Source organism: Manis javanica, chromosome 3, assembly GCF_040802235.1.
Source record: "Manis javanica isolate MJ-LG chromosome 3, MJ_LKY, whole genome shotgun sequence".
Classification (NCBI taxonomy): domain Eukaryota; kingdom Metazoa; phylum Chordata; class Mammalia; order Pholidota; family Manidae; genus Manis; species Manis javanica.
Window position 1 is genome coordinate 77601931 of NC_133158.1, and position 25497 is coordinate 77627427.

General features: G+C 37.2%; 1 protein-coding gene and 1 long non-coding RNA gene across 11 annotated transcripts in view; both read left to right on the forward strand.

The window, feature by feature from the left end:
• Positions 1-8352, forward strand: part of LOC140848405 (uncharacterized) — a 33353-nt gene extending 25001 nt beyond the window's left edge. For both annotated transcript variants that reach the window (XR_012129227.1, XR_012129226.1), the window contains exons 2-3: positions 5229-5432; positions 6038-8352. This is a non-coding gene — a long non-coding RNA (uncharacterized lncRNA). The remainder of the gene's footprint in view (positions 1-5228; positions 5433-6037) is intronic.
• A 6590-nt stretch (positions 8353-14942) lies between these two features.
• SENP7 (SUMO specific peptidase 7) overlaps positions 14943-25497 on the forward strand; it is a 195622-nt gene continuing 185067 nt past the window's right edge. For 5 of the 9 annotated variants that reach the window (XM_073231718.1, XM_073231719.1, XM_073231721.1 and 2 more), the window contains exons 1-2: positions 14944-15097; positions 22816-22868. In XM_073231718.1, coding sequence (XP_073087819.1) covers positions 15058-15097; positions 22816-22868 — 93 coding nt within the window. In that variant the 5' untranslated portion in view covers positions 14944-15057. Of the gene's footprint in view, positions 15098-22815; positions 22869-25497 lie in introns of those variants that run through there. The other 4 variants (XM_073231726.1, XM_073231723.1, XM_073231725.1 and 1 more) reach the window with 2 other exon arrangements.

The window sequence follows — 25497 nt, forward strand, 5'->3', positions numbered from 1 at the left end:
CCCCCCGGTGACTGCAGTTCTCATTAGTTGTTTCCAGGCTCAACCAGTAAACTCTGAAAAAGACTGCGGCCTCCCCTTTAAGTGAGGTACTGATATGGAAAACAAGCCTTGAGCCCAAAGCTCTGCATAAGTCCAGGGCCACCAGAAAATGGTGCGAAGAGCCATCATCCCCGCTAACCTGCTACCTGACCCAGCATTCCACTATCTCAGAATGGCCAATGGGAAGCCAATGCTGATGATGGGTGACCGTAGACACTCCAACCTCCCTTCAAGGAGGCGGATTCTTCTGGTGCAACAGCATGCTTACCCAATGCATCAACAGCACCACGGTAGGACCCTGCTTTTCGGTAATGCTAGTGCCCCAACTAACTTTGTACAGCAAACCTGAGGTAAGACAGGCACTAGACGAATGGTCTATATATCAAAACACTAGACAGAAGAGGGCGGCTTTTCTACTGGTGCTGGTGGGAGTGAGCCTAGTTACTGCAGTGGCCGCGGCTGCCACAGGGGCAGGAGTGTTAGGCCTTAGCTTAGTGAGCTCTCAGGGTCTAGCAAGTCAACTGGCAGCATTAGATGATAGAGTGAGCCTAACCTTGGGAGAAAACTCAACCTCCCTTATTTCCCTCCAGCAACAACTTACTTCCCTTGCCCAGGTCACCCTTCAAAATTGGCGGGCCTTAGATCTGCTTACTGCAGAAAAGGGCGGAACCTGTATTTTCTTGTAGGAAGAATGCTGCTACTATATCAATGAGTCTGGGGTCGTAGAGCAAAGTGTAAAAAAACTGCAAGAATTACAAAAAGACCTCCACAAAACACGAGTACCTGAAGGCGGCCCTTATGGGTGGCTTCAGTCTCCCATAATGGCCTGGCTAATGCCTCTTCTAGGCCCCTTAATAACAGTTTATGGTTTACTCTTAATTGCCCCGTGTTTTTTCAAGTTCCTTCAACAGCACATAGCAGAAATTTCACACATAAAAGTTAATCAACTGTTGCTGCGTGAGTACTCGCCCCTCCCGACTGAGCCTCCGGCCATCAACCAGCCTTAAACCCCCGCTGCCCCCGATGACGCCCCTTGTCAGCCGGAAGTAGCCAGATCAAGTCATCACCTATTATGACCAAAAGGCTGTAATGTTAGGTGGAAGGCATCAGGGGAAGGGGTGAGCCTGCTGGACAAACTCAGGCCTCGCCAAACAGGTGAAGAGACCAATAGGTTCCTGTCCGCCCACATTCCAGAGCCTGATCAGATAACCCTCCCAACTAGAGCCCTTCCCCCAAGCTAAAGGATTAGTGGTAACCTTCCAGTACCTGGCTAAAGGCCAATAAGAGATCCCCACGTACCCTAGACGAGCCAATCCTCATGCCAATGTACACCTTTGCCCTCCCTCCCCCTGCCTTCTTTAAAAACTTGCTGCCTGCCCTGTTGGGTGTGACTTCCCTGGCCTGTAATTTCCAGACCAGTGGAATATCACCCTGGGATTGTGTTCAAATAAACTGCCTAGCCCTTTGTTGCCTCTCTTCACCTGCTTACTTCGGTCAGAATTTATTGGAATTTATCTTACAAGATCAACATCACAAGTCAGAGTAAAGGAACAGATTAGGGTGATCCCTGGGAGAGAAAGTTTAAAATAAGCTTTATTTTCAGCACAAGCATTTGTCTGTGCCCAAAATGCTGATGTTTGGCAGGGAAAGAAAAAACCAGTTTGGGCTGTTATAACAGAATATCATAGACAAGAAGGCTTAAACAACATTTATTTCTTACAGTTCTAGAGGTTGGGAAGTCTATGATCAAGGCACAGGCAGATTCAGTGTCTGGTGAAGGCCTCCTCCCTAGTTAGTAGATGGCCATCGTCTCTATATCCTTATATGGTGGAATGGAGATCTCTGTAGTCTCTTTTGTAAGAGCACTAATTCCATCCACCTTTATGACTTAATCACCTCCCAAAAGCTCCATCTCCTAACACTATCACACTAGGAATAAAGATTTTAATATATTAATTTTGTGGGGGACACAAATTTCAGGCATACCATGAATTATAGTATATGCTCAGTTTTAAAACACTAGGGAGACACTAGGAATAGCTATGCATTCCTATAGACATACAGAAAAATCTGTATATCCTATTAGATATGGCAGAGTCAATTTTTCAAGTGCAACATCTATATGATGGGTGCCTCTCACTCATCTATGGGCAGAGCCATGGACATTATATCCTTGAGTAAACTGTCTCTACTTATTTCTTAAACTTAACTTTCTAGCTACTGACAAAACCTCTCTCCTTGACCAAATCTGAGTCTGGCTCCTCTGAATCCTCCTCTTGACTAGTCTCCAAGAGTGGGCTCTGTCCTTGGTCCTCTTAGTCCAGTTTTAGCAAGAACTCTGCTGATTCAGTGAAAAATCTCCCACCTTTGGTGTATGATTATGCTGTATATCTGATAAAATTTCTCATCTCCCACTCAGAATCTTATCCTGGCCTGCCTATAAGTAGAATCCTGCTGAGTCAGTCTAGCAAGAACCTCTTTTACTCTGACGTTTCCTCTTATTAATTTCCCGTTCACTGACCTTCACCCTGCTCCTTGGCTATAAACCCCCAACTTGTCCGTATTTTATTTGGAGTTGAGCCTGATCTCTTGTTCCTACTGCAAAACCCCTGTTGCAGTAATCCCTCTTGAATAAAGTCTTCTTCACTGCCTTTAACAAATGTCATGAATAATTTTTTCTTCAATACTACTGCCACATAACCTTTTAGCTCCACAGGAAATGGATTTCTTTCTCCTGCCTCAAGACCTTTGCCGATTACTTTGTTTTCCAAGCTAACTACTATTGTTCTCCAAACTGAGCATCATTTTTCAGGGAGTTACTCCCTGAACTCCAAGGCTATTAACTCTCACACAAGATGTTCCATGGCACCCTTTATTTCTTAACACTCTTCACACTTGCAATTTGTTGTTCATTGTGAATTCTATAAGGATAAAAGCATGTTGGTTTTGTTTGAGTAGATACTCAAATATTAGTGGAAGGAATGAGTAAACACACACAGAAGACCAACAAATTTAAACAAAAGAACACAAACATACAAAGAATGGAGTTTACTTATGATATTTAATTTTTATGCTCACTTATAATTTTAGCATGGCATTAATAACACAGAAATCAAATATTGACTTAATACTTAATGTCTATCAACTCCAGTTTGGGTTCCATTCTATTAAATCAAAAGGAAGCTTTCCAAAGAAGATCCTCTAACTTGACTAATATTGTAAAATATTAATAATGATACTGATTGTCTTCCTGGCTCATCAATAGGCTGCAAAAGAGAACACATTCACTTTTTAAAAAGTATCAAATCAAACCTCAAGCCAAACATAATACTGTGTATGACCTGGAAGTGGTGTTCTTTTTCTTCTAACATCTACATGAGCAAAATTTTTATTTTTATTTTTTATTTTTCCTAAGTTCTATTTATTTATATGACTATTTAAGGTTGGTAGGTTTGTTATACTAAGACAAATTAGATTTTGAGGTTTCATTCTAATTCCTAAAGAATAGAGTAATATATATATTTTTCCACATAATACATGCATACATTCCCACTGAAAAACAGAAAAACAGAAAAGGGATGTAAAGTCACCATATCATTAATATGAGCTATGCCCAAATAACAAACTGTATAATTCCCCCCCGCTCATTATGAAAAAATATTTTACTGCTCACAAAAGCCAAAGGCAGCAGACAGCTAGCAAGAGCTTCAAGGATGATGACATCCCTATTAACACTGTATGTTGCCTTACCTTCAACCTTAGCTTCTTTCCAGTTTTCCCTCCCTCCTTTCCTTATTTTTCTTTTTGTAAAACCCACCTAAATTCCAGAATGAGCTAGCATACCCTGTCTTTGGATTGACTGTCTTTAGACAGAAACCAGAAGTTCTAAAGAATCCACTTTGCAAACTCTACACAATAGATCCTCTCCCCCAAGAGAGGATGAAAATTATGGCGTGAAGGATCCCTTTACCTACAGGGTCACTCTGGACATTTATGTACTGTGTGGAGCAGCAGAGGGGGTTTGGGTTGCCACAGGATTCCAATCTGGAAGGCCCAGTACAGGTCAAGGCATCTCAAATCTAGTGGAGTCCTCAAAGAAGAAGACTGGCAACCGGGGCCCACCTAAGGACTGGGGATTCGAGATGTACCCAGCTTCCCTACAACCCAACATGACCTTCCCCTTCTAATGCCTCAGTGTCTGCTAAATTCCATGTAGCTCCTGCTTTTCTGTGAGGATACTCTGCAGGAATTCTCTTTTATTATTTTCTTAGGCATTCTTTCCTTTGGGTTCCTAGGGCAGAAACATTACTGAATAGAGAAAAAGAAAGTATAAATTTAATCAACCAAAATGGAGTCTTGAGTTGGGGAAGGGAAGCAGAAACCAAGGGCACAAATCAGAAGCAATCATGGCAGGAATGGAAGACAGGCTGAGAATGGGAGCCCTTCTGTCCAACTTCGGTTTCCCTCTTCCCTCAGGAGACAGCGGAATCATTAGAGGGGAGGTGGGAGGAATGGAAATTTCTTACATATTCAGAAATATTCATCTGGGGGAGAAAGAGGATGGATAAACAAGTTCTGCATACTGGCAGGCTGGGGGGCCTCTCCAGATCCCTTTGGCAGACTGGGAGGAGTTGCTCACCATCAAAGGGAGAGGTGGAAGTCAGGAAAATGTACATCCCCAGGGTCCTCTGTGGGAAAGGAACATGTAACACATTAGAAGTTTCTGATGATGGAAGGAGGATGGAATTATATTGTGGCCTGGGATGTGACTCAGGAGGGGCAGGCCTGGGCAGAAAACAACAGGTTGCACAAAGATGTGGGCCAGCAGTCAGATAGGAGGACCTGGGAAGGGGCTGGTATGACGGCGCAGAGTGTGGAAGCCAGGCTTGGCCAATTGTACTGGGTAAATCACTCATTACAGCTCCTGTCTGGGCCTTGGGGGCAGATCCCTGCATGCAACCAAACCAAAAGGCTTCCAAGAGCTTCCAGAGGAACATCCCTAGGTGTGACTCTCCATATTTCAGGGTGTCTACTGCACAGGTGCTCTGTGTCTGTGAAGCCAGCCTGGCAGCCAGCCTCACTGGGGGCAAAATGGATTTTCTTTTTAAGTTACTGGTTTGTCTCTCATTTGGTTTTCCCTTTTTTTAATATATAGCAAAGTGTGTTATGAATGTCCTGCCCTCTCTCAGTTACCTTAGGAGAAAATAAGAGAAAAGCAGTTTTGAAGACAGCCCAAAGAGAAGAAGCATCAGCAAGCCATGGGTCCAGTTTGGTTTGGGTCTGGCAGCAGCAACAAGAGGGGTGAGAGAACAGAATTCCAAGGTGGAACAGTAATGAGAATCCCTACATAAGCAAAATTTCAGTGGGCCAAAAAAATTTTCGATGATGAAAAGGTAATTTACACACTTTGCTTTCTCTTTGTGGAGCTTCTAGTTACTATTGGCATTCGGGAAAAACTGATAGTTGTTTTGGCTTTCAAAGCTTTTTTGAAGTATTTAAAAATTGACTGAAGGCTGGAGGAAGGGGCTAAATTGTGTTTTTCTGTACCAGCAGAAACCATAGGAAACTCCTTTTTTAAAACAGTGGTTGCGGGTTTATCCAAAGGCCTAGGACTTGTCACCCATTCACGGCAATGATGCTTTATCCATGCTAATAACTGTTCATCTTTTCCCAGCTGGTGTCCTGCATGATGTTCAGAGTCAATAAGTGCAACAGCATACACTTTACTCATCACTTCCCACTTTCTATGGACAAGCAAGTCCATAAAAACCAAGCCTCCATAACCATGTACAATGAAGGCAACATCCTTGCCTTCAGTCTTTGAAATAAAATAATCCCAAATATAAACCATGTGTTCTTCAGGGGTGTGGCTGCATCTTTTTGGAATGCACTGGAAAGGCTGCTGGAGAGAGAATAAGCTCTCAGCTTGAATCATTTTTAGGGAAGAAGTCTCAATATTTTGTCTTAACAGGCCTTTCCACTCTTTTTCCATCTTTAGGTCCACAAAATTGTCATTGGGGTTTAGCACAATTATATCATAATGTGCCTGCAATGCCATTTGAATACACGGTATCTGACTTCCATGTTGGAGACCATGATGTATTATTGCCTGCTGACTCCACTGACCAGCTCGAAAGACACCACGGTCTTGAAGAAGGACCAGAAGAGCAGAATGATGATTAGTCAATGCTTTCTCACTCATGAAAATGAAGCTTCTTGGTTCCTTATCAGCCTCCAGTGGGATATATACTTTTTGTAATTTGCACACTTTCTCCAAAAGCTCATAGATGTATTGCTCGAGCAAATGGCCAAGGGCCTGGTAGCGTTTGCTATTCCTTTCAAGGACATTTTTGTAATAGTTAAAGACAAAAGGACTTTGTGTCTCAGTGTGTCTCAATTCAGCTTTTTCATTGAAGTCATATTTAAGTTCTTCTAGTAAGTCAGATTGTTCAATAAACTTTTGGAAGCTCAGCTCCTTAGTCACTGGTAACCACTGAAAGTAAAAATCAGTATGTCAGTGCAAGAAAAAATAAAATAAAAATTTCAGCTTGCTACATTCTGTGGGAAATCATTCTAAATTAAGTACATCATGACAACATTAACCTTTCAACCCATGCTAAAGGTTTTGACTCAAAATAATTGTGAATGACACCACATAGTGGGAGACTGAATATACTAAGTGACAAAGGCCAGAACATATATAAGCACAGAACTCTGACCCATAACCTGCAGCAGCTTGCCCAAGAAGCCAAGCCCTCATCCACTGTAAACAGCCCAGGAAGCAGCCTGTTACAAGTCAGACTTACAGGAAGTCAGATATCTACCTCTAGAGACAATCCAGGAAGCTAAACAATAACTTCTGTATAGTTAGTTCAAAATAGTCAGGACTTGATTAATAACCAACAGCTTCCCTAATTTTTATCACTGCTTCCAATTTAGCACTCACCAGAGAAAGCCAAACATGCACCCCTAATCAATCACATAAGATGTCCTGCTTCTAGTTAACCTGCTTACAGCTTCCCCCTGCCAGCAGCTTCCAATTAGGACATACCAGTAACCTTCCCTTTTGCCACTGTAAAGCTTTCCCACTCCTTGCCTGCCTTTGAATGTCTGTCAAAATGCAAGCGATGGTGGCTGACTCCCTTGCAACAGTGAGCTCAACATAAATACATTTTGCTTTTCTCATTTGGTTGGTCTCTGTTTATTCCCACAATAAGCATTTAATACATTTTGCTGTTAAATTAATGGCAGGGGATAGCAGCTGAGGTGAATGGGAACCAGGTAGTGTGGGTTGTGATCTAATAATAGAAGATAGTTATTCTGATGTCTGAGGAGTAATAAGCAGCTGACTGTGAAGTTAACTTATACAGTTATTATGGACAGAGCCTAAAGGGAAAAGAAAGGACTTTGAAAGGTTAAGTGGCTTGCCCTAAAACCAAACAACTATTACGTAAGCTGCTCTCCAGGCTTGAATTAAAACGGTTTTGCTTTGATTTCTTAATGCCTTTCTCACTTTCTGGGTCTTATTCTGATTCCCACATTTGATTGGTACTTTATGAAGGTGTTTTGACATCCAAAGCACTGAATCTTTCTAGAGTGCTTTCTATTCCTTCCTATTACATTAAAAATTATTTTTCTTCCAGTGTGGTTGTTCTCAGGTAACTAATGTTTTTTTCCAAAGTGTTAATTACAGAGAGGCCTAACCATCCTCTAAAAGGAGAATCTTCTGGAATTAGATTGATTTAGGTTTAAATCCTTTCTAATTTCCAAGATATGCAACTTTGAGCAGGTTTCTTTTCTTCTATGAGTTTCAGTTTCTTCAGCTACTAGGTTTTGGTTTATTTAAGCTATCTAAAATAGCGATCCTTATTCCTTTCTATGCTGCTACTCTCCTGTATTCTTCTCCATGGCCTATATTACCACGTGATATATAATTGTTCGCATATTTTTAAACTTTCTGTCTTCCCTTACTAGAATGAAAGCTCATAGAAATTCTCACAGAATAGGAATTTTGCTTCATTAACTGATGTACTTAGAACAGTGTCTAGCACATATTATATAAGTATCGTTTGAAGGAATAAATCCAAAATAGGGATAACATTATTTACTTCACCAGGGTGTGAGAACTAACTAATGCAAGTACAAATCATCTTACATGTGTCTTACACAAGGAAGTTTCTGTGAAATTAGAGAGAATGATCTTTCTTTTTGAAAAACATTAAATAAAAACCAATATATATCTCTTGTCTAGCCTTTCTTGTTCACTCAACATTGTGATTTTTATCCATATTAATAACTATAGTTCTAAGTCACTCATTGTATCTGCTTATAGCATTCCATTGCTTGAATATACCATAGTTTGTTGAACTAGTTTCCTTTTGAACAACATTTAGGTTACTCCAATTTTCCTCTATTATAAACAAATATGCAATTAACATTATTACAGCAATATTTTTGTGTACATTTCAAGAGTTTCCCTAGTTAATATACCAAGAAGTGGAATTTCTAGGTCTTATCAGCATCTTTCACTTTCCCAGATATTGTCAAATTGCTCTCCAAAAAGGAAGGTCTATTTTATAATTTGGCATGGGCAAGAAGGTTTGCACAGAAAAGCAGTACTCTCCTAGATCTAAAAATAGTTCATTCAGGTGCTGTGCTGCAAACTGCCTTTTTCTGTATCAACCAAAAGTGCAAGATACAGAATATTTAAAACTCAGTGAGTGAAACACAGAAACTGATTATTTAACTTCTCTTTCCATCAGAGAGTAAAATAAATAAAATCAGTATTTTCTAATAGCATACAGTATTCAGCATTCCATTATTCTTTTTTCATTTTTGTTATGTGTGTACCGAGAGAGAAAATCGTTTGAGAGATAATTGTCAAGGGTAAAGAATGGGAGTTTGCAAACTGGAAAACCAAAATGGCACACAGATATATCAAGGGGTGGGGTGGGGGTGGGGTGAACAGGAGCAATATGGGGAGTACCTTGTAGAATAAAAATGAAGACAATTCTTTAGAATTTATTTCAGCACATTTTCCTTAGCATATATACTCCAACCTGTAACTGTCCCCTACCTGAATTCATATCTGACTTTCTACTTGGTATTCACTTGGATGTCAAATAGCCATCTCAGACTTAACATGTCCAAAACATCCTCTTCCACTTAATCTCTAGTCTTTCCTACCTTACTAAATGTCAACTCACAGTGGCTCATGTTGTAAACTTCCCTTTTTTCACACATCACATCCAATCAATCAGCAAATCTGGAAGCTTGTTGTTTGAAATGTATCTGCAATCTAATAATATATCACCCCTCCATCTCTACCATTCTATCCCAATCTCTGACAACTCTCACCTTCATTAAGTCTCCTATCCAATCTCTTGGCATACACTCTTATCTCTCAGCAGTCTTTTTCCCACATAGCAGTTAGAATGATCTTTTCAAAGTATCTAAATTGGATCTTACACCCCTGTTTAAAATTCTCAGTAGTCTCCTCCAACACTTAACAAAAAAGCCTAAATCCTTACCATGGCCTACAAGGTCCCACATGGGCCTTAGCTTTCCAATGTCATTTTCTTCATTCTTTCACTTGCTTATCCATCTAGTTACATGATCTGGCTCTTAGCTCTTTCTCAGGTGTCATTTCCCCCACTCATACTTACTTCCCTTTGGCCACACCTGGCCTTTCTCTTCCAACTTGTGAGGCAAACTCCTATTTAAGGGCATTCCCTCTTGCTATGCCCACAGCTTGGAAACTCTTCCCCAAGATATATATAGGGCTTCACTTCCTTCAAGTTTTTGCCCACCTGTTAGATGATCAGAGAAAGGACAATTCCCTCCAATCTTAGCTCACTTCCTATATAGGATGCTTCATTTCTTCTTCCTTCCTCCTCTTCCCTTCCTTCCTTCATTTTACTTTTTTCTCTTTTCTTTTTTTTAATGCACTGTTACTAACTGACATATACTTGATTATTTTCTGTTTCTCCTGATTAGAATGTAAGTTCCATGGGAGCAGAGAGAGACTTTGTTTTGTTCACTACTGTTTCTCTAGTTCTTGGACTAGTGACTGGTAAATAGTAGGCACTTAAATATTAGTGCTAGAATTTTATGATTTTTGCTAAGGGTGTAAGGAAATAAAGAACAAAAGTCCTCTTACTTGTATACACAGGAGAAAGATGCACACAAAGCTTTTGAAAAATTTAGACTTCTTGTATAATTCCAAAGTTAATGAAGACCATATTATGAATTATTATGAATCTATTTTTTGTAAATCAAGATGGTCTACTAAATTAAAGGAGAAAAACAAGCTTTGATGCTTAGTTAATGTGTTTATTTTATAGAGAAGTGAGGCTTTCAAAGGTGAAGTGATATGTCCAAAGTAACTCAGGCAGCTCTATAAGCCTGACAGAAGATTAATTTTTACTAGTGATTTTAAAAGTGCAATGTCTATTCATTTCATTAATTCAACAAAAATTTAGTGGTGGCATGTGTTAGATACTTAGCTTCCTATATCAAGTAGTCCAGTCATTTTACATGGAGTGGAATTTAAAAAAGGGAGAATAGTATATAATAATTAATGAGAATTTCAAATTAGGTCCTTTTAGTAACCTGGATTAGGGGGACACAGCTATTATGTTTTGTTCTAGGTATTAGCTATTATTATTTCTAGTTATTTTTAAAATTTGTGGTAAAACATACCAAAATTTAACACTTTTACCATTTGCAGGTGTGCAGTTCAGTGCTATTAAGTACATTCATAATGTTGTGCAATCATTACTGCCATCCATTCACAGAACATCTTTCATCTTGCAAAACTGAAACTTTGTATCCAGTAAATGATAACTCTTCATTTCTCCTTCACCCCAGCCACTGGCAAACCATCTATTTTCTGTCTATGAATTTGACAAGAAGAGCGGGTGCAGCAATAGAATCACAGAAGCAAAACATTTTAATTAGCTTATTTGATTTTAAGGAGCTCCTTTCCTCTTTAGGATCATAAAGTAGTTATATTTAACAATATTTTACATCCTTCACAAGTGATTAGTAAGCTTTTATAAAAATGTAATTTTACAACTGGAGAAGTTAGGGTGTTACCCTGGCTATACAGTAATAACTTATAATAATTATAGTCCTTTTGTATATCCTGTGCCATTACGAAGCACAGAATGCAGGATGCTTCATTCTGAATATCTAAAGATACCTTTTTTAGTAGAATGAACATGTTTTTATTTATTTATTTAGAAAAAAACACCAGTAGAAAACATATTTTAAGAAAAATTATTTTTGGTACAAAAGCAGCACTATTTTTATTTTCCTAACATGATGCAATTATGAGGTTTTTTTAAGAAAAATAATTATCCCTTATACAACTCCCCCTAATAAATTGCAGAAAATAGAAAATGATAAAGCTTATGAAATCATATATATAGAAGTTTAAAAAAGAGCAAACTATATCCCTTTCCCGGTCTACCTTTCCCCAGTAAAGACTAAAGACTGAATTAAATCCACCTGAGGCAAAGACATACAGAAAATAGGTTGGGACAGAAAAGAAATGAGATGTCACCAAATCTTGGGTTTCCCAAATTTGAATATGCAACAGAGTCTCAAAGGAAAGTTTATGAAAAAAAGTTTAGTTATCTATTACGAAGAGAACCATTCTGTATCCACCTTAGGCACCCCATAAAGTGCGTACAAGTGCCCTATCCCTTGCTCCAAAAGTAACCACTCTGAACTTTTATAGAAATTACTGCTTTGTATTTCTTCACGGTTTTATCGCCTAAGTGTGTAGCTTTAGGACCTACAGTTCAGCTTTATATTTGTAGAGCAAACAAACAAAAAAACTTGGTATGTCTTCATGGTAAACTTAGAGATTATTAGGCCCCACTTCTAGGAGATTCTGATTCAAAAGCTCTGAAATGGGAGCCGGAAACAGGTAATTTAAGTAAAGATACTCCCCCAAAATTCTAAAACAAGATTTTGGATTTACTGCCTTTGTCCAGTCTGAGATCCTATGCTTCTTGATTTGGATTATTCAGAGGTAAGTGGGTACCAAAACTTCAAAGATAAAGATGAGTCTAATTAAAGCCTCAATTTTACTATAGTACCATAGAATGAAAATTTTCTATTGACATCAAACAAATGTATTAAGGCTCAGAAATGCCAAATTAACACATTTTAAGATGGAACACTTCAAAGAAGTTAGTGGGTCCTCTACATAGGTACAGGATACCTTGGGCTCAGCCCCAGGGCCAAATGATAGTTTAGGATCTTAGGTTACAGGTTTGTGCACAGATTCCTTCTATGGCTCCTTGGATAAAAGATTACCCATCTACTGTTCAAATACCTGAGTTACTGAAGATTTTCATAACTTCTGAGAACATGGTATTCTACTGCAGGGCAGTTACAATTGCTGATTATTTTAAAAAGGAAGATACCTTTGAAACCAAACAACCTCTGTTTCTTTTCAGGTTTAGATGTTACTTCATGTATACATGGGAGAAAAACTTCCTTCGTGCAAGAATTCTCAGTATTTTCATTAACTACTAATGAAAATGAGGTGAACACATAACACAGGCTCCAAAAAGCTTATAAAATCAGGTTTTCCTGGAGCCCATGGTAAAGAATTCCAGATTGTTCATTTTAATATTTAAGACAGTTCAGGAAGTCAAGGTGTTTTCAGTGCCCATGCAAACCTATTTACATTTATACTGTGCTTAAATCTAATTCACTTGTGATGAGAAAGGGCCTTTTGTAAATTTCATTAAGCTCTCTTCAAAGAAATTGTTTATCAAAGGATAAAATAAAGGGTTGATAAGTTTCACATTGTTGCTATGTCCTATGAAAACCATATCCACTGCATAAAACAGAAACAACTAATTCCTAATTTAAATACTTTATATGCACTTTTAACACTCAGTAAGAACCATACCCATTAAGATGATTAAATCAGTCCATCCTCTCAAAATATTGGGCTGATGAATTTCTAATCTCAAATTATTTTTAATTAAAAACTCTATAAAGTGTGAGCTAAATACATATAAAAGAACTGACATTATCCCCAAACATACTAAGAAAATAATTTTTGTCATTTTTAAAATAAAAGCTTTCACCTGAACTTCATAAAACACTATAAAAGATCATTTAGTTTTTCATAAAAGGCAAAATGAGGTTATTAAATGATTTACTCAAAAGTAAAAAACAGCTTTTTAGTCCTTTAGTTGTCTGCAATACAGTTCCCTATGGAGTAGAGAATCGTTAATCTAAAACAAAATAAATACTGATTAAAAAAATTTGAAGTTCTTGACCTTAACGGTCATTTATCTTCAAATATGTTGTTCAAAACAAGCTCCAATTCAAAGAAACAAACTAGCTCATAGGTCTTTACTAGCAGAAATAGTATATTTGATTCAATATCAAGTTTAATATATTTGCAAGCTGAATGCTTTGATAATTTATAATTTCATTTATCATAAGTTAATGTCTTACTGTTAAACTTTAAAACCACTTACTTTTATGGAAGCTGCTGTTTGGGGAGAAACGGATCAGGCTTACTTACATTTTCCTTTTTTATGTTCTCATCTCTCAGCTCTATTTCCATCTTTTGCAGTTAATTTGTATCATGTAATAGTGGCTAACGAATTAAGCCGGTTTGATTCTTGATTTAAACTATTCAGTTAAAAAAGTTGATCTGTGAGGAAACTTAAAATTCAGATATTTTTCCAGTAAGCACAGAGGTATTGTTAAACTGGTTTCCAAATGAATCTTACAATGAATTTCAATCTCAGCAAGCCCTGAGGTACTGCTGCTTTTCAGCCATTGGGCCCTATAGGACACTCCCCCAGCCCAATAGGCTTTAACACCTGGAGGCTTCTATTCTACCTCAACACAGACCACATAAGTGGTTAAGACGCAGAACTCGAGAATCCCAAGACTGGGCTCTAGCTGTGGGTTGGGCAAGTCTCTGTATTCACCTAGGTAAAATGAGGGGGAAGGGAGTGGATGTTACTCAAATCAGGGTCCCTTCCCAGTTGCAACATTCTTTCATTTCTCCTCTGACTAGTGTAGTGCACTCTTTTGAGTCGTTAAGCTTGTGATGAAAGCTTACAAGTAGGAAAAAATGACTGAAATACATACACTATGGCTAATAGGGCAATTTTCTAAACTGATGGGCCATTTGAAAGTCTAAAAAAAATCATCTGTCTAAAAGCACTAGCCATAGAGTTCATTGAGGACGGGGCTATTCCTTTAAGTACTGTAATAAAAATTAGTTGAATGAATTACAGGTTACAGCCACCCATTTTCTAACATCATCTCAGCATTTGGTGTTTAATAAAATGAAGCCCAGCGTATCTTTTTTTTTTCCCCCGGGCCTTTAAAAATGAGGAGTTTGTGTTTTTAAAAGATCCTATTACTATGAAATTTTTTTCTCAGCTGACCGAATTAATTTCTTCAAATGCTAAACTAACAGCCAGGTTTTTAGATGACTTTGCCATCTTAAAATGTTTTTCTGAGTTTGAGGAACAGCCTTGAAGGCAAATACATAGGAGAGACCGTGAGGGAAGCAATACTCTGAAAGGTGTAACGTTTTATGCCCACATTTTTGGGGCCACCAAGCCTTATTCAGTGAATTGGTGGACTTCCTAAAGTTTCCCTTTTTAAATTTAGCCTAGTCTTCAAAGTCAACAAAGCCCTTGAAAACCTCAGGCTAAACCTCATACCCAGCCACACTTTGTCATAGCGACAAATAAACGAAAAAAGCGCCACTTAAATAAGCACTTGAGGTGGCAACCCACACAGAAAACATGTCCCAGGAAGCGGCTTCCGGGTGGAGGTGGGAGGGGCGGCTTATTTCCGGTCTGAGGGCCGGGGACGGCTCTTGCGCAAGCGCGCTTCGCACTTCCCTGGCTTTTTTTTTTTTTTTTTTTTTACCCCTTTCCCCTCTCCCTCCCTTCCCCAGCCTGAGGGGTCTTGAGGTGACAGCGACTGCAATTGCGACTCCAGCAGGAGGAGGAGAAGATGGATAAGGGGAAGGCTGGGAGACGGCGGTCTTCATCCGGTGAGAAAGGGACGGAGGAGGGCTCGAGCATATTGTCTTCTACCGTGGGCAAACGGGAGGCACCGGCGGCGACGGGCGCTGCGGCCCCGGGCTGTGAGGGCTTGGGCTCGGGCCGAGAGAGGAGGGCCGCGCACAATGGGAGACTTTGGGGCCGCCCCGCCTCTGCGAATTCAAGACCGGGTCCGAGCTGTCATCGAAGCCGCGGCCGCTCTTCACACAAACGCCCCTTTCATTTTTTCCCTCCCGCGAACACCCTGCTTGCGTCTCTTCGGCCCAGGGATCTTCCCGGTTGGCTTGCCGCTCTCCTGCCACGCCTTCCTCGTAATTCCACCAATGTCCCGTTTCATTTCCATCTTCTCAGCTTCGGACCCCACTTTCCTCTCTTCCGTTGATTCTCGAATTCTGGACTTTGTCTTTCTCACCCCCCTTACCTCCCTCCAGGTAGAAGCGGCTGCAAAGAAGAAAAGGCGGGGCTTCCTAATTGACACTTCATTCCTCAGATAAATGCTGCAGCGTGTTTCGTTCTAAACAGGCCTGCTTACAACCCTTTTTCTTTTCCAGCCTCTTGCTTCTTCCAAAAGTAATGAAAAAGTCGAACAAAGGATTTGAATCCGTGCTTTCCTTGTGTCTTTAATCTCAGCATATTTTTGCTTTTTGAAACTTGCTTTAAATGATTGTCCTCAGTTTTGGGTACTACCTCTTGGAAACACAAAAATGGAATTAGAAGACATGAGGTCCCGATGAACCATTTGTTTTGACTTTCTCATTTCTTACTGTACCATTTATTTTTGCAGGGACAGTCTTAACAATTCCAAATTCATTTAGAAGTGTCCTGTGGCAGTGCATCTCAAACTTTTTTCTGCCTTAATGGCAAAGGAAAGTGAACACATATCTCCGGGAGATTGCTTCAAGCAGTTGAAAACCTGAAATCCCTTTTTATAAGCCGTGTTATCATTTGTGTGAGTGTATGTGTATTCTACAGCTAATTTCTTTTTGCCTTTGAAAGTATATGAATGGATTACATGTATGTATATGCCTCTAATAGATCAGTGTTTGTTTAATATACTTTTTTTCTACCCTAAACCTTCAAGTAAAATTTACGCACTAGGAAAATGCATAATGTTTTTCTGGTGTCATGTACCTGCTTCCTAACACAGAACTAAAGTGGTTATAATACCTCAGTTTGAGATGTGCAGGCTTTTTTCAATAAATGCGTTTCATCCTAGCTTAGTACATTTTTTGGGGGGGAGGGGCAAATTAACCTTGTCCTTCAGCAAATCCCATCTCCTTTTACTTCGTTACATTTAGATTTATTTGTTTATTACAGTTAATTTGATGGAAGTAGTGTGGAAAGTAAATTTTGTGAATAAAGCTGCTAATTCTTAAGAGACACTGATATTTTTTGTGTTAGTTATCCCTCTGGAGAGGATTTTTCTATTTCTTTTCTGATGACTTCGCTTTTGGAGCCGTCCTTACTGAAAAGTAATCATTTTTAACATATAACAGAAACCATCTTCAAATCTAATATTTCTAGCTGTTTTCCAGTATTCATCTGGTTTTAAGAGATGAGTGTTAGTTTTTAAAATCTGTTCTTCTCTTAGTAGTGTATTTAATTTTCCCCACATAAATTCTCAGAAATAAATGATTAGTTGGTTTAAAGTTATTCTGGATTCTCTGTGACATTTATATACACGCAGTTGCAATTTCATTAGGAGTGGTTGCTAGCTGAACTAAATGAACGAGACATTTAAAGTCATCAGGATTTTATAAGTACCCAGGGAGAGGAATTTGATTAATAAAATAGGAAGAATTCTAATAGGTAGAAGGAAGGTGAATAGCAGTAAACAAGACCCTAAGTTTCAAAGTTTCCTTTTGTGAGATAGCACTAGGTTTCCCTAAACTTTCTCTTAAACAAGGCAGAACTCTGAAGGGTTGCATAGTATATTGCTAGAACTCTTTCAGTTGTAAATAGCAGAAACACAATTCCAGCTGGTTTAAGCTAAACACAAAACAAGTATTTATGGACTCACATAACTGATAACTGTAGGAGAGGGATGGCTTGCAGTGTGGCTATATTTGTGTTAGGCACTAGTTCTTAAGGTGTGGTCTGGGAACCTCAGGGTTCCCAGAGAACATTTTGGGTCTGTGAAGTCAAAACTATTTTCATCGTAATTTAAAGAAATTTTTTACCTTTTCCTTTTATTCTCCCATGTGTGCAGTAGAGTTTTCCAGAGGCTACATGACATACCACAATAAATTGAATGCAGAAGCAGATGAGAGAAATCAGCTGTTTTTTGGTTAAAGCAGACATTAGAGATTTGCAAATATATAAAATTATGCCATTTGTAGTAGTTTTTGAAAATGCAGTTATTTTTCCTAAACTTTAGCTATGTTAACATGGAATGCATTTGTTGTTCTTGAATGAATTAATGAGTATTTTAAAATTAAAGAAAAATTCCCTAGAAGAACCGCAAAAACTGTGATTACTGTTATGGAATGTGGCTTGAATTAGGGATTAAGCACAAAACACCTGAGCAGTGAGATGAGCAATCACAAAATCTGTAATGCTAAAGTTCACTTATGAGAAGTGTCTCAGGCTTTTCTTCAGAATATATTGAACTTGTATTTTAAAATTATTTATAATCCCAGAAAACGTGAATATCTATTTCCAAGTTCACAGCATATCAAAATGCAGTAAATTAGATGGATCACAGATAAATTACTAGCACCAGAGAGAGGCCCACTAAACAGTTGAATGAAATAATAATTAAATGCATGAGTCATTCAAGGGAAAATGACCATTAGAAACATTTAACAACAACAAAAGTATAACATTCTAGAGTCCAGATCATGATTTTCAAATGAATTTTGAATTAAAATAGGAAAAACCTAGTAGATTTCAGGTTTTCAGCTGGTTGCTCTAAGCAGCATCCTTGGGGATCTTTGTTCACTCTAATTTGAGTTCAGTATGCATATGTGTTTCGAGTACTTAGGTACTAAGCATGAGCTAAGAATTTTACAGAATTTCTTTCAAAAGCCTTAGGAGGTGGTGGTTATTCTGTTTTACAAATGCAGAAACTGGGCATTAAGGAGGGTAAAAACTGTTAGCAAGTAAGTAGAGTGAGCTTGCAAAATCTTGTCTTTCTGATTACAAACTATATAATTTTAACCTCTTTTACAGGTTGTTAGTGTCACAGGATGTTAGTGCGCCTTTTTTTTTTGGAAAAACTGAAAGTTCCATGGACAAATAAGTTTGATAATTGTAATTATAAGAAAATTTTATTACTGCAGGATTTTCAGGGCCATTGCATCCTTGTACATTGTGCTTCTCCAAGAGAGTGAGTGAGCATGCAGTTTCTCAAACTTGCTTGAATTTGAAACTCTTTCCTTCTTCCCCCAGTTTCATTTTGAGGATCTAGGGCCCCAGATGATATACCCTTCTTTTTTCATTAGGCCCTGGTGATGTTTGCATATTTTGCATTTTAAGTGGAATGAACCATACTTAATGTTCAGAACCAGAATCTGCAACTAATCATGATAAAAGTACGTTATTTGCAGAGATGTTTTCTGAAGACTTTGGAATTAATAGAGCTGCCACAAAAATTATAGAATGACCAAAGTTTTGAATCATGTACATTCAAAGTAGGGAGGATGAGACATTGGTAAGCACTTAGAGAGGCAGAAGGAAAAGAATAGCTTTGGAAAGCAAAGGAGGAGAATGAAAAGCAATGTACATCAGCAGGTTAAAGTAGTCTGAGGGTGCTGCTGTATTTGGTAAAAAGAGATCACTTTTACCATTGATTTTACTAGAGTGGTAGGAACAAAAGCCAGATTTTAAGAGGCTAAATGAATAAGTAGTGGTGAGGAAACGGAAAATGAGGTGTGAAGGAAAGGAGATTGGTGGAACAAGTTTGAGTAGGAAATTAGGTAGAAACCCAGTGTTTTTTTAAGACCATAACAGACTTAAATCAAGTTAATAGGGAGAGGGAAAAGGGGTCAGTGGAGAAAGATACTGGGTAGGAGAGAATTGATAGGGTGCTGTCCCAGAAGAAATGGCAGGGAGGATGGAATCAAAGTACGGTTCATTGAGACATGCAGGAAAGAGGAAAGATGGATAAAAATAGACAAATTTTGATAAGTTGAGGATATTGCAATAGTGCTTTTAAGTTAAATAGGCAAGATAAGAAACAGGTACTTTCAGGTGGTTTGGGGAGCTCAAAATAGAATAGGTGGCCAATTAGGGAATAATAAAATAACTATTAAGTAATTTTAAAAGTTTTTGTTAAAACAGGTGTGTTTGTATTAGTAGTAGTTTCAGTTAGTACAATTATGTGACTTTCTTCAACAGTGCTAGGCTGTCCAGGAGCAAGAATTGGAAAGAAAAAGAATTTTACCTGGGGTTAAAGAGTATGACAAGATGAAGAGATAAGAAAATGGGTTCATTGTGAATGAGGAAATGGAAAGGTGAAAGGACAGTATGTTGTAGAATGAGAGGTTCATATTTGAGAACTTGAGAAGAGCAACACTATTCCTTAAATGCACTCATGCATATATGTTCCTAAATCGGGGCTGTGTAGAAGAAGTTTGTTAGAATAAATTGAGGTGAGTCCATTGTATTGAGTGAGCTAATTCATGGAAGTTTTAGAGCTTCAGAGTGATAGTAGATTTTAATGATAGGAAAACTCTGAATCAAATATCAGAGTATTCTAGGAATGTTAGAGAGGGTCTTAGATTGTCAGTACATGGCAATCACAAATATGGGTGAGGTAATATATATAATTTATGGACATTTTAAAGGAAGAATTATTGCAATAAGGATAGAATATTAATTGGAAGTGGTAGTGGGGAAGTAGGTTGTTAATCCATACTGCTGTTTTTGTAAGTAGGAGAGAATCTTCTTGAGAGTCTTAAAAAGGTAGTGTACAGCTAAGCTAATCAAGGAAAAGATTAAGAATTTAAGGAAATTGTATTGACTGGAAAGGAATTCAGTGGGTTACGGAAGAGACAGAGCAGAATCTAGATGATAGGCCAGAGCTGAATTACTAAAGATGAGAAAATAGCAAAGGAATAGGCTCTAGGGATTGACATTTAGGGTAGTGAATGTGATTCCCAGGGCTAATGATGGAAAGCAGAGGATTGGAAAGTGGATTAAAGGGACACGGTAACACAGGGAATGGGTTATGGATAGGACTGAGTAGTTCTAATGATCCAGACTAGAACTTTATTATAATAGTGCTGTCTCAGATCTGCCTCCCAGATGGGTAACTCTGATATGAGTCTTCAGTGATTAAGGGGGCTGGCTAATGTTGGCTGCTTCATCCTAGTTTGTATATACCTATACTGATAACTCATCTCTTGGCTGCACCTGGCACTAAACTGTCCCTCCACCCATTTCTGCCCATCTAAAACTTACTCATTATCAAAAATTTACTTCAAAGCCCAGTTCAACTGTGCTTTCCTAAGAACTGTCTGATTAATGCACTTACAAAAAATTATATCTATTTCTGAACTATTATGGGTTCATAATAGTTACTATTATGGGTTTGACTCATGTTTAGAATGAGAATAGATTTTCCCACATACTAATACTGATACACTAAGGTCTCTTGATGTAAAATATTATAGTAATAGAAGTTGCCATTTATTTTGCACTAACTGTATACAGACATAATGCTAAATATTTTAATATAGACTATCTCTTTAATCTTAACAATTGAAAAACTGGATATATTCTCACCTGTTTTAGAGATGAGAAATTGAGTCTCAGAATTTACAAGTAAGCCAAGATATTAATTTAGGTCTTCTGGCTTTAAAACCTCTAGTCTTGAGTGTTACCTTATACTAGAAAATCACAAGCATGTCATATGTTTATTAAAATCCTCCAAAACCAACCTAGTTTAAGATGGAGCAACTCAATTATGAAAACTCTCCAAATTTTGGGAAGTCAAAATAGTATTAAAAAATAGGAAAACATGCTGCAAAATAGCAAAGAAGTACTTTTAAGTGAGTGAGTCAGCTTGGGAACAGTAATCCATGAATGGCAATTTAAGCAACTGATTATTCCTTTTTAAAAAATACATATTCTATGTAATTTAAAGTTAACTAGAAAATTGATACAGTTAAGATAAAGGCTTTCTTACCATTTATTTAAAAATTCTTTACTTAATTTTGGTAGTCTAAGGAATGCTTCTTGAAAATTAAAGTTACCAAAAGTTTAAGTATAGAGGTTAAAATAATTTTTACATCAGTATTTGCTTCAGGAAATGGATATAGTAAAATCAGTACTATGTATTATAAACTTAGAGAAATTATTTCAGCTACATATATACATTTTTAGGTAAGCTATAGTCCATTTATTATAATTTCTATTTTGAAAGTTTATTTTTAGGTTGAGATATTACATACACAACAGTACACATATCTTTAGTATATAGTTTTTTTATACTTGTATACGTACACCTGTGTAATCATCACTTAGATAAGATACAGAACATTTTCAGCATCTCAGAAAGCTTACTTGTGTCCCATTCCAGTCAATATACCTTCCCTCCCCAGTTACTCCGTGTCCAAGCCTTTTGCCAGTTTTGAAGATTGTGTTGTTTTGCCTTTGCTTCGTAGGAGTTCTGTATATAATCTCGTTATGAGTCCCTTGATGGATGTATTATACAGTACTTTTTATTATTGTCACCATGCTGTACATAGATTATTATAAATAATAATCTTCCAGTCTTTGGCTTACCTTCTCATTCTCTTAATTATGAAGTTTGAGGAACAGAAGTTCTTAATCTTTTCCCTTATGGTTAGTACAGTGTCTTGTTTGAGAATCTTTGCCTACCTCAAAATCATGAAGATACTCCCCTCTTTTTTATTCTGGAAGCTTTCCTTGTTTTATCTTTGCCATTTAAGTCCATGATCCATTTAAAATTAATTTTTGTATATATTGTGAGGTAGAGGTCCAGGCTTATTTATTTTCCCATTTGGCTATCAAATTGCTTCAGCATTACTGAAAAGATCTTCCTTTTCCCACTGAATTGCAGTGATGTGTTTTTTATAAGTAGGTGACTACATGTCTGTGGATCTCTGCCATTCATTTTTATTATAAAATCTGTTATATATTCCAGTAAATTGTAAGTTCCAGGAAAGTTTGGACTGTGTTTATTTCTAATTTCTTTACTGCACTATACTCACTGCCTAGCACAGTACCAGGCACATATAGACATTCAAGAAATATTTGCTGATTAGATACAGAATCATAAAAGAAAATGACCAGGATGTTTGACAAGTGGTGAGGAAAGAGTAAGGCATTCCGAATTACACAGATGTTTAAATACGTGGTGAAACTGAAAGTGTTTTTGTAGAATATTCCCAGCTCTAGGTCTCACCTTCTGCTTCATCCCTCCCCCTGACTCCAGTCATAAGAATTTGTCTGGTCATATGGTTCAGCCAACTTACTGAATACCTACTGGGTGCTAGGACTTTTGCTGGGGAATTTCTTAGAGCCAGGTTTCCTCTTTGTTTCTGTGATCATCATACATATATTGTTTAGTGGATACATTTTGTGAGAATCTACTGCTCTTCTTGATTATTTTTTGACCTTTGTGTTTATATTCCATTAGGTTCAGTGAAACATAATAATATAAATTCTAAATCGAACTAGTTAAATTACATTGTTTGTCTCATTTAGATGTTAAATGATAATTTTTACCATGTCTTTGTAGAAATTGTCACAGAAGGAAAAAGGAAAAAGTCTTCATCTTCTGAGTTACATAAGGTATGCATTAGTTTTGCTTATAACTTACTTTCTTTAGAGTTACTAACATAGAAAGTATTTTGTTGTTTGCATTTTTAATAAAAATTTAAAGAAAATACTTTTATTAGTGTTTTTAGGGAAATGGTATAAACTTTCTGGGACCAGCCTTGTTTAAATCATTATAAGATGTCTTAGTATCTTTCCAGGCCTCAATTTAGATTGAATATAAAACATAATTCACCATTTCTCTGATAACTGAATATATTAAAGCACTTCACATTCATTCATTATATACTGTAGGTGTAGAAGAGTTGTACGCAAGTCATGTGCTACAAATTACTACATTTGAACCTTGAACAACACAGGGGTGTTGACCCCTTGTATATTAAAAAACTTGTATATAACTTTTGACTCCCCCAAACCTTGACTACTAATTGCCTCTACTGACCGGGAGTCTTACAATAACACAAACAACCAATTAATACATATTTTGTATGTTATGTGTAGTGATACTGTATTCTTATAATAAAGTAAGGTAGAAAAATAAATGTTTTTCAAATTGTTGCAAATCTCCAAAAATTTTTTGAATATATTTATTGAAAAAAATCTGTGTATACGTTGACGTGTGCAGTTCAAACTTGTGTTGTTCAAGAGCCACTTGTATTTGGAATATGTCCTTTTAAACCTTAAAAAAAAATTTTTTTTTAATCTATATAAGCCAAGGGTAGCAAAACTAGCAAAACGAAATATCTACCTGTAGGAAGTGTTTCAAAAACTCCATTTTTAGAAAGATAATCTTTTCCTCTATGATTTCATACAAATTCTCTTGAACCTGGATTTACATGATCATAATTTTTGACACTTTCTATGAAGCTTTTTAAGTTATGTGCAGATTACTTTAATTTGGTACATTTTTTGGAATAAAGAGGAAGAAGAAATCATAAAGGAAGGCCATGAGAAGTAATCAAGAGTACCTTATAAGAAAGAGAGAGTATGGCTTTAGGAACTCTTTTTCTACCTTGGCATACTTCAGATTTGTGTGATTTGTTTTCTTTATTCATAATTTTGGGATTTAGTTTAAGTAGGGTAAATGGAGTGAAAAAGAACATCCTACATTACTACCATACCCAGTTTTAAGTACCTCCATATTGACTACTACTTTTTTCTGTTTAATACCTCCAGTGAAGTCAAATGCTCTGCTTTAGGCTATCGCTTCAGAATCATACAGTTTAATCTGAAATTCCACCTTTAGAAATTCATACTACTGAATAAATACATTTCTCTTTCTTATTGTTAGATGTACTACAGTTTTTTTTTTAACTTTTTACTTTCAAGTAACTTTAGACTTACAGAGAAGTTACAGAAATAGTACAGAGTTTCTGTCTCTCCTTCACTCAGCTTTCCCCAATGTTACTGTCATACATAGGCACAGTACATTGATCAAAAGTAACAAATTTAACATTGGTTCAATGCTTAAACTAAACTACAGACCTTATTTGGATTTTTTCACATTTTGTACTAATGTCCTTTTTCTGCTCCAGGATCCAGTTTAGGATCCCACATTGCATTGTCTTGTCATGTCTGTTGATTTCCTTTGGTGTATTTTATTTTGCGATCATGATGGTACTCTAAAAGAGTACTGTAATTTTGTCAGTATTTTGTCAAATACCTTCTCAATTTGTTTTTGTCCCAGGTTTCTTATGATTAGATTAAAGTTATGGCTTTATGGGAAGAATACAGTAATAATGTTTCCTTCTCAGTGTATCCTGTAAGGGGGTACATGATATATCTTATTGCTGGTGATGTCAGTCTTGATCATCTATTTAAGATGATATCTGCCTGGTTATTCTGTTGTAAAGTTATTCCTTCTCTTTGTAATAAGTAGGTATTTTGGGAGAGAGACTTTAAATCTATGCAAATATACTGTTTCTTCTCAGCCACTTTCAGCTACTGGTTTAACATCTAGCAGTGGATCTTGCCTACGAGTTCTATATATGATATTCTATTGCTTGTATTATATTTCCCTTATTCCCTCTACATTTATTAATTAAAATTCTTCCATAAGGGAGAGCTATCCTTCCCCCCTTATTTATTTATTCAATTATTTACTTAAATCAATATGGACTCACAGGTATTTATTCTGTGGATTATAATCTACTACTATCGTTACTTGTTTTATTGACTGTAGGGGTCCAGCTCTGGCTTTGGGAGATCCTTCAGGTTGGCTACTATGACTTTTCACATGCTCCTTTATTTTTTGAGCACTTTCTTACTTCTGGGACTCAAAGATAATTTCCAAGGAGCCCTGCTTCCTTTTACTGAGGAATGGTATATAAAATCCCAGGTCTGTGTACTAGGTGTTCTCACTGCTGCTGGGGTTTCAACTTCTAGGCTTTCTCAAGAAACAACACTGGAGGAATATACGTATACTAACCCATATACGTGTACACATTTCTGTGTTTATTTCTCCATCTACTTATCTGTAAACCTGAAAAAAAGCAATGAGCTCTATACTGGTACTTCTTTTTATAATTTTTATTATTAAGGTACTGATACACAATCACATGAGCAACATTGTGGTTACTAGATTCCCTCCATTATCAAGTTTCTACCACATATCCCCTTTCAGTCACTGTCCATCAGCATAGTA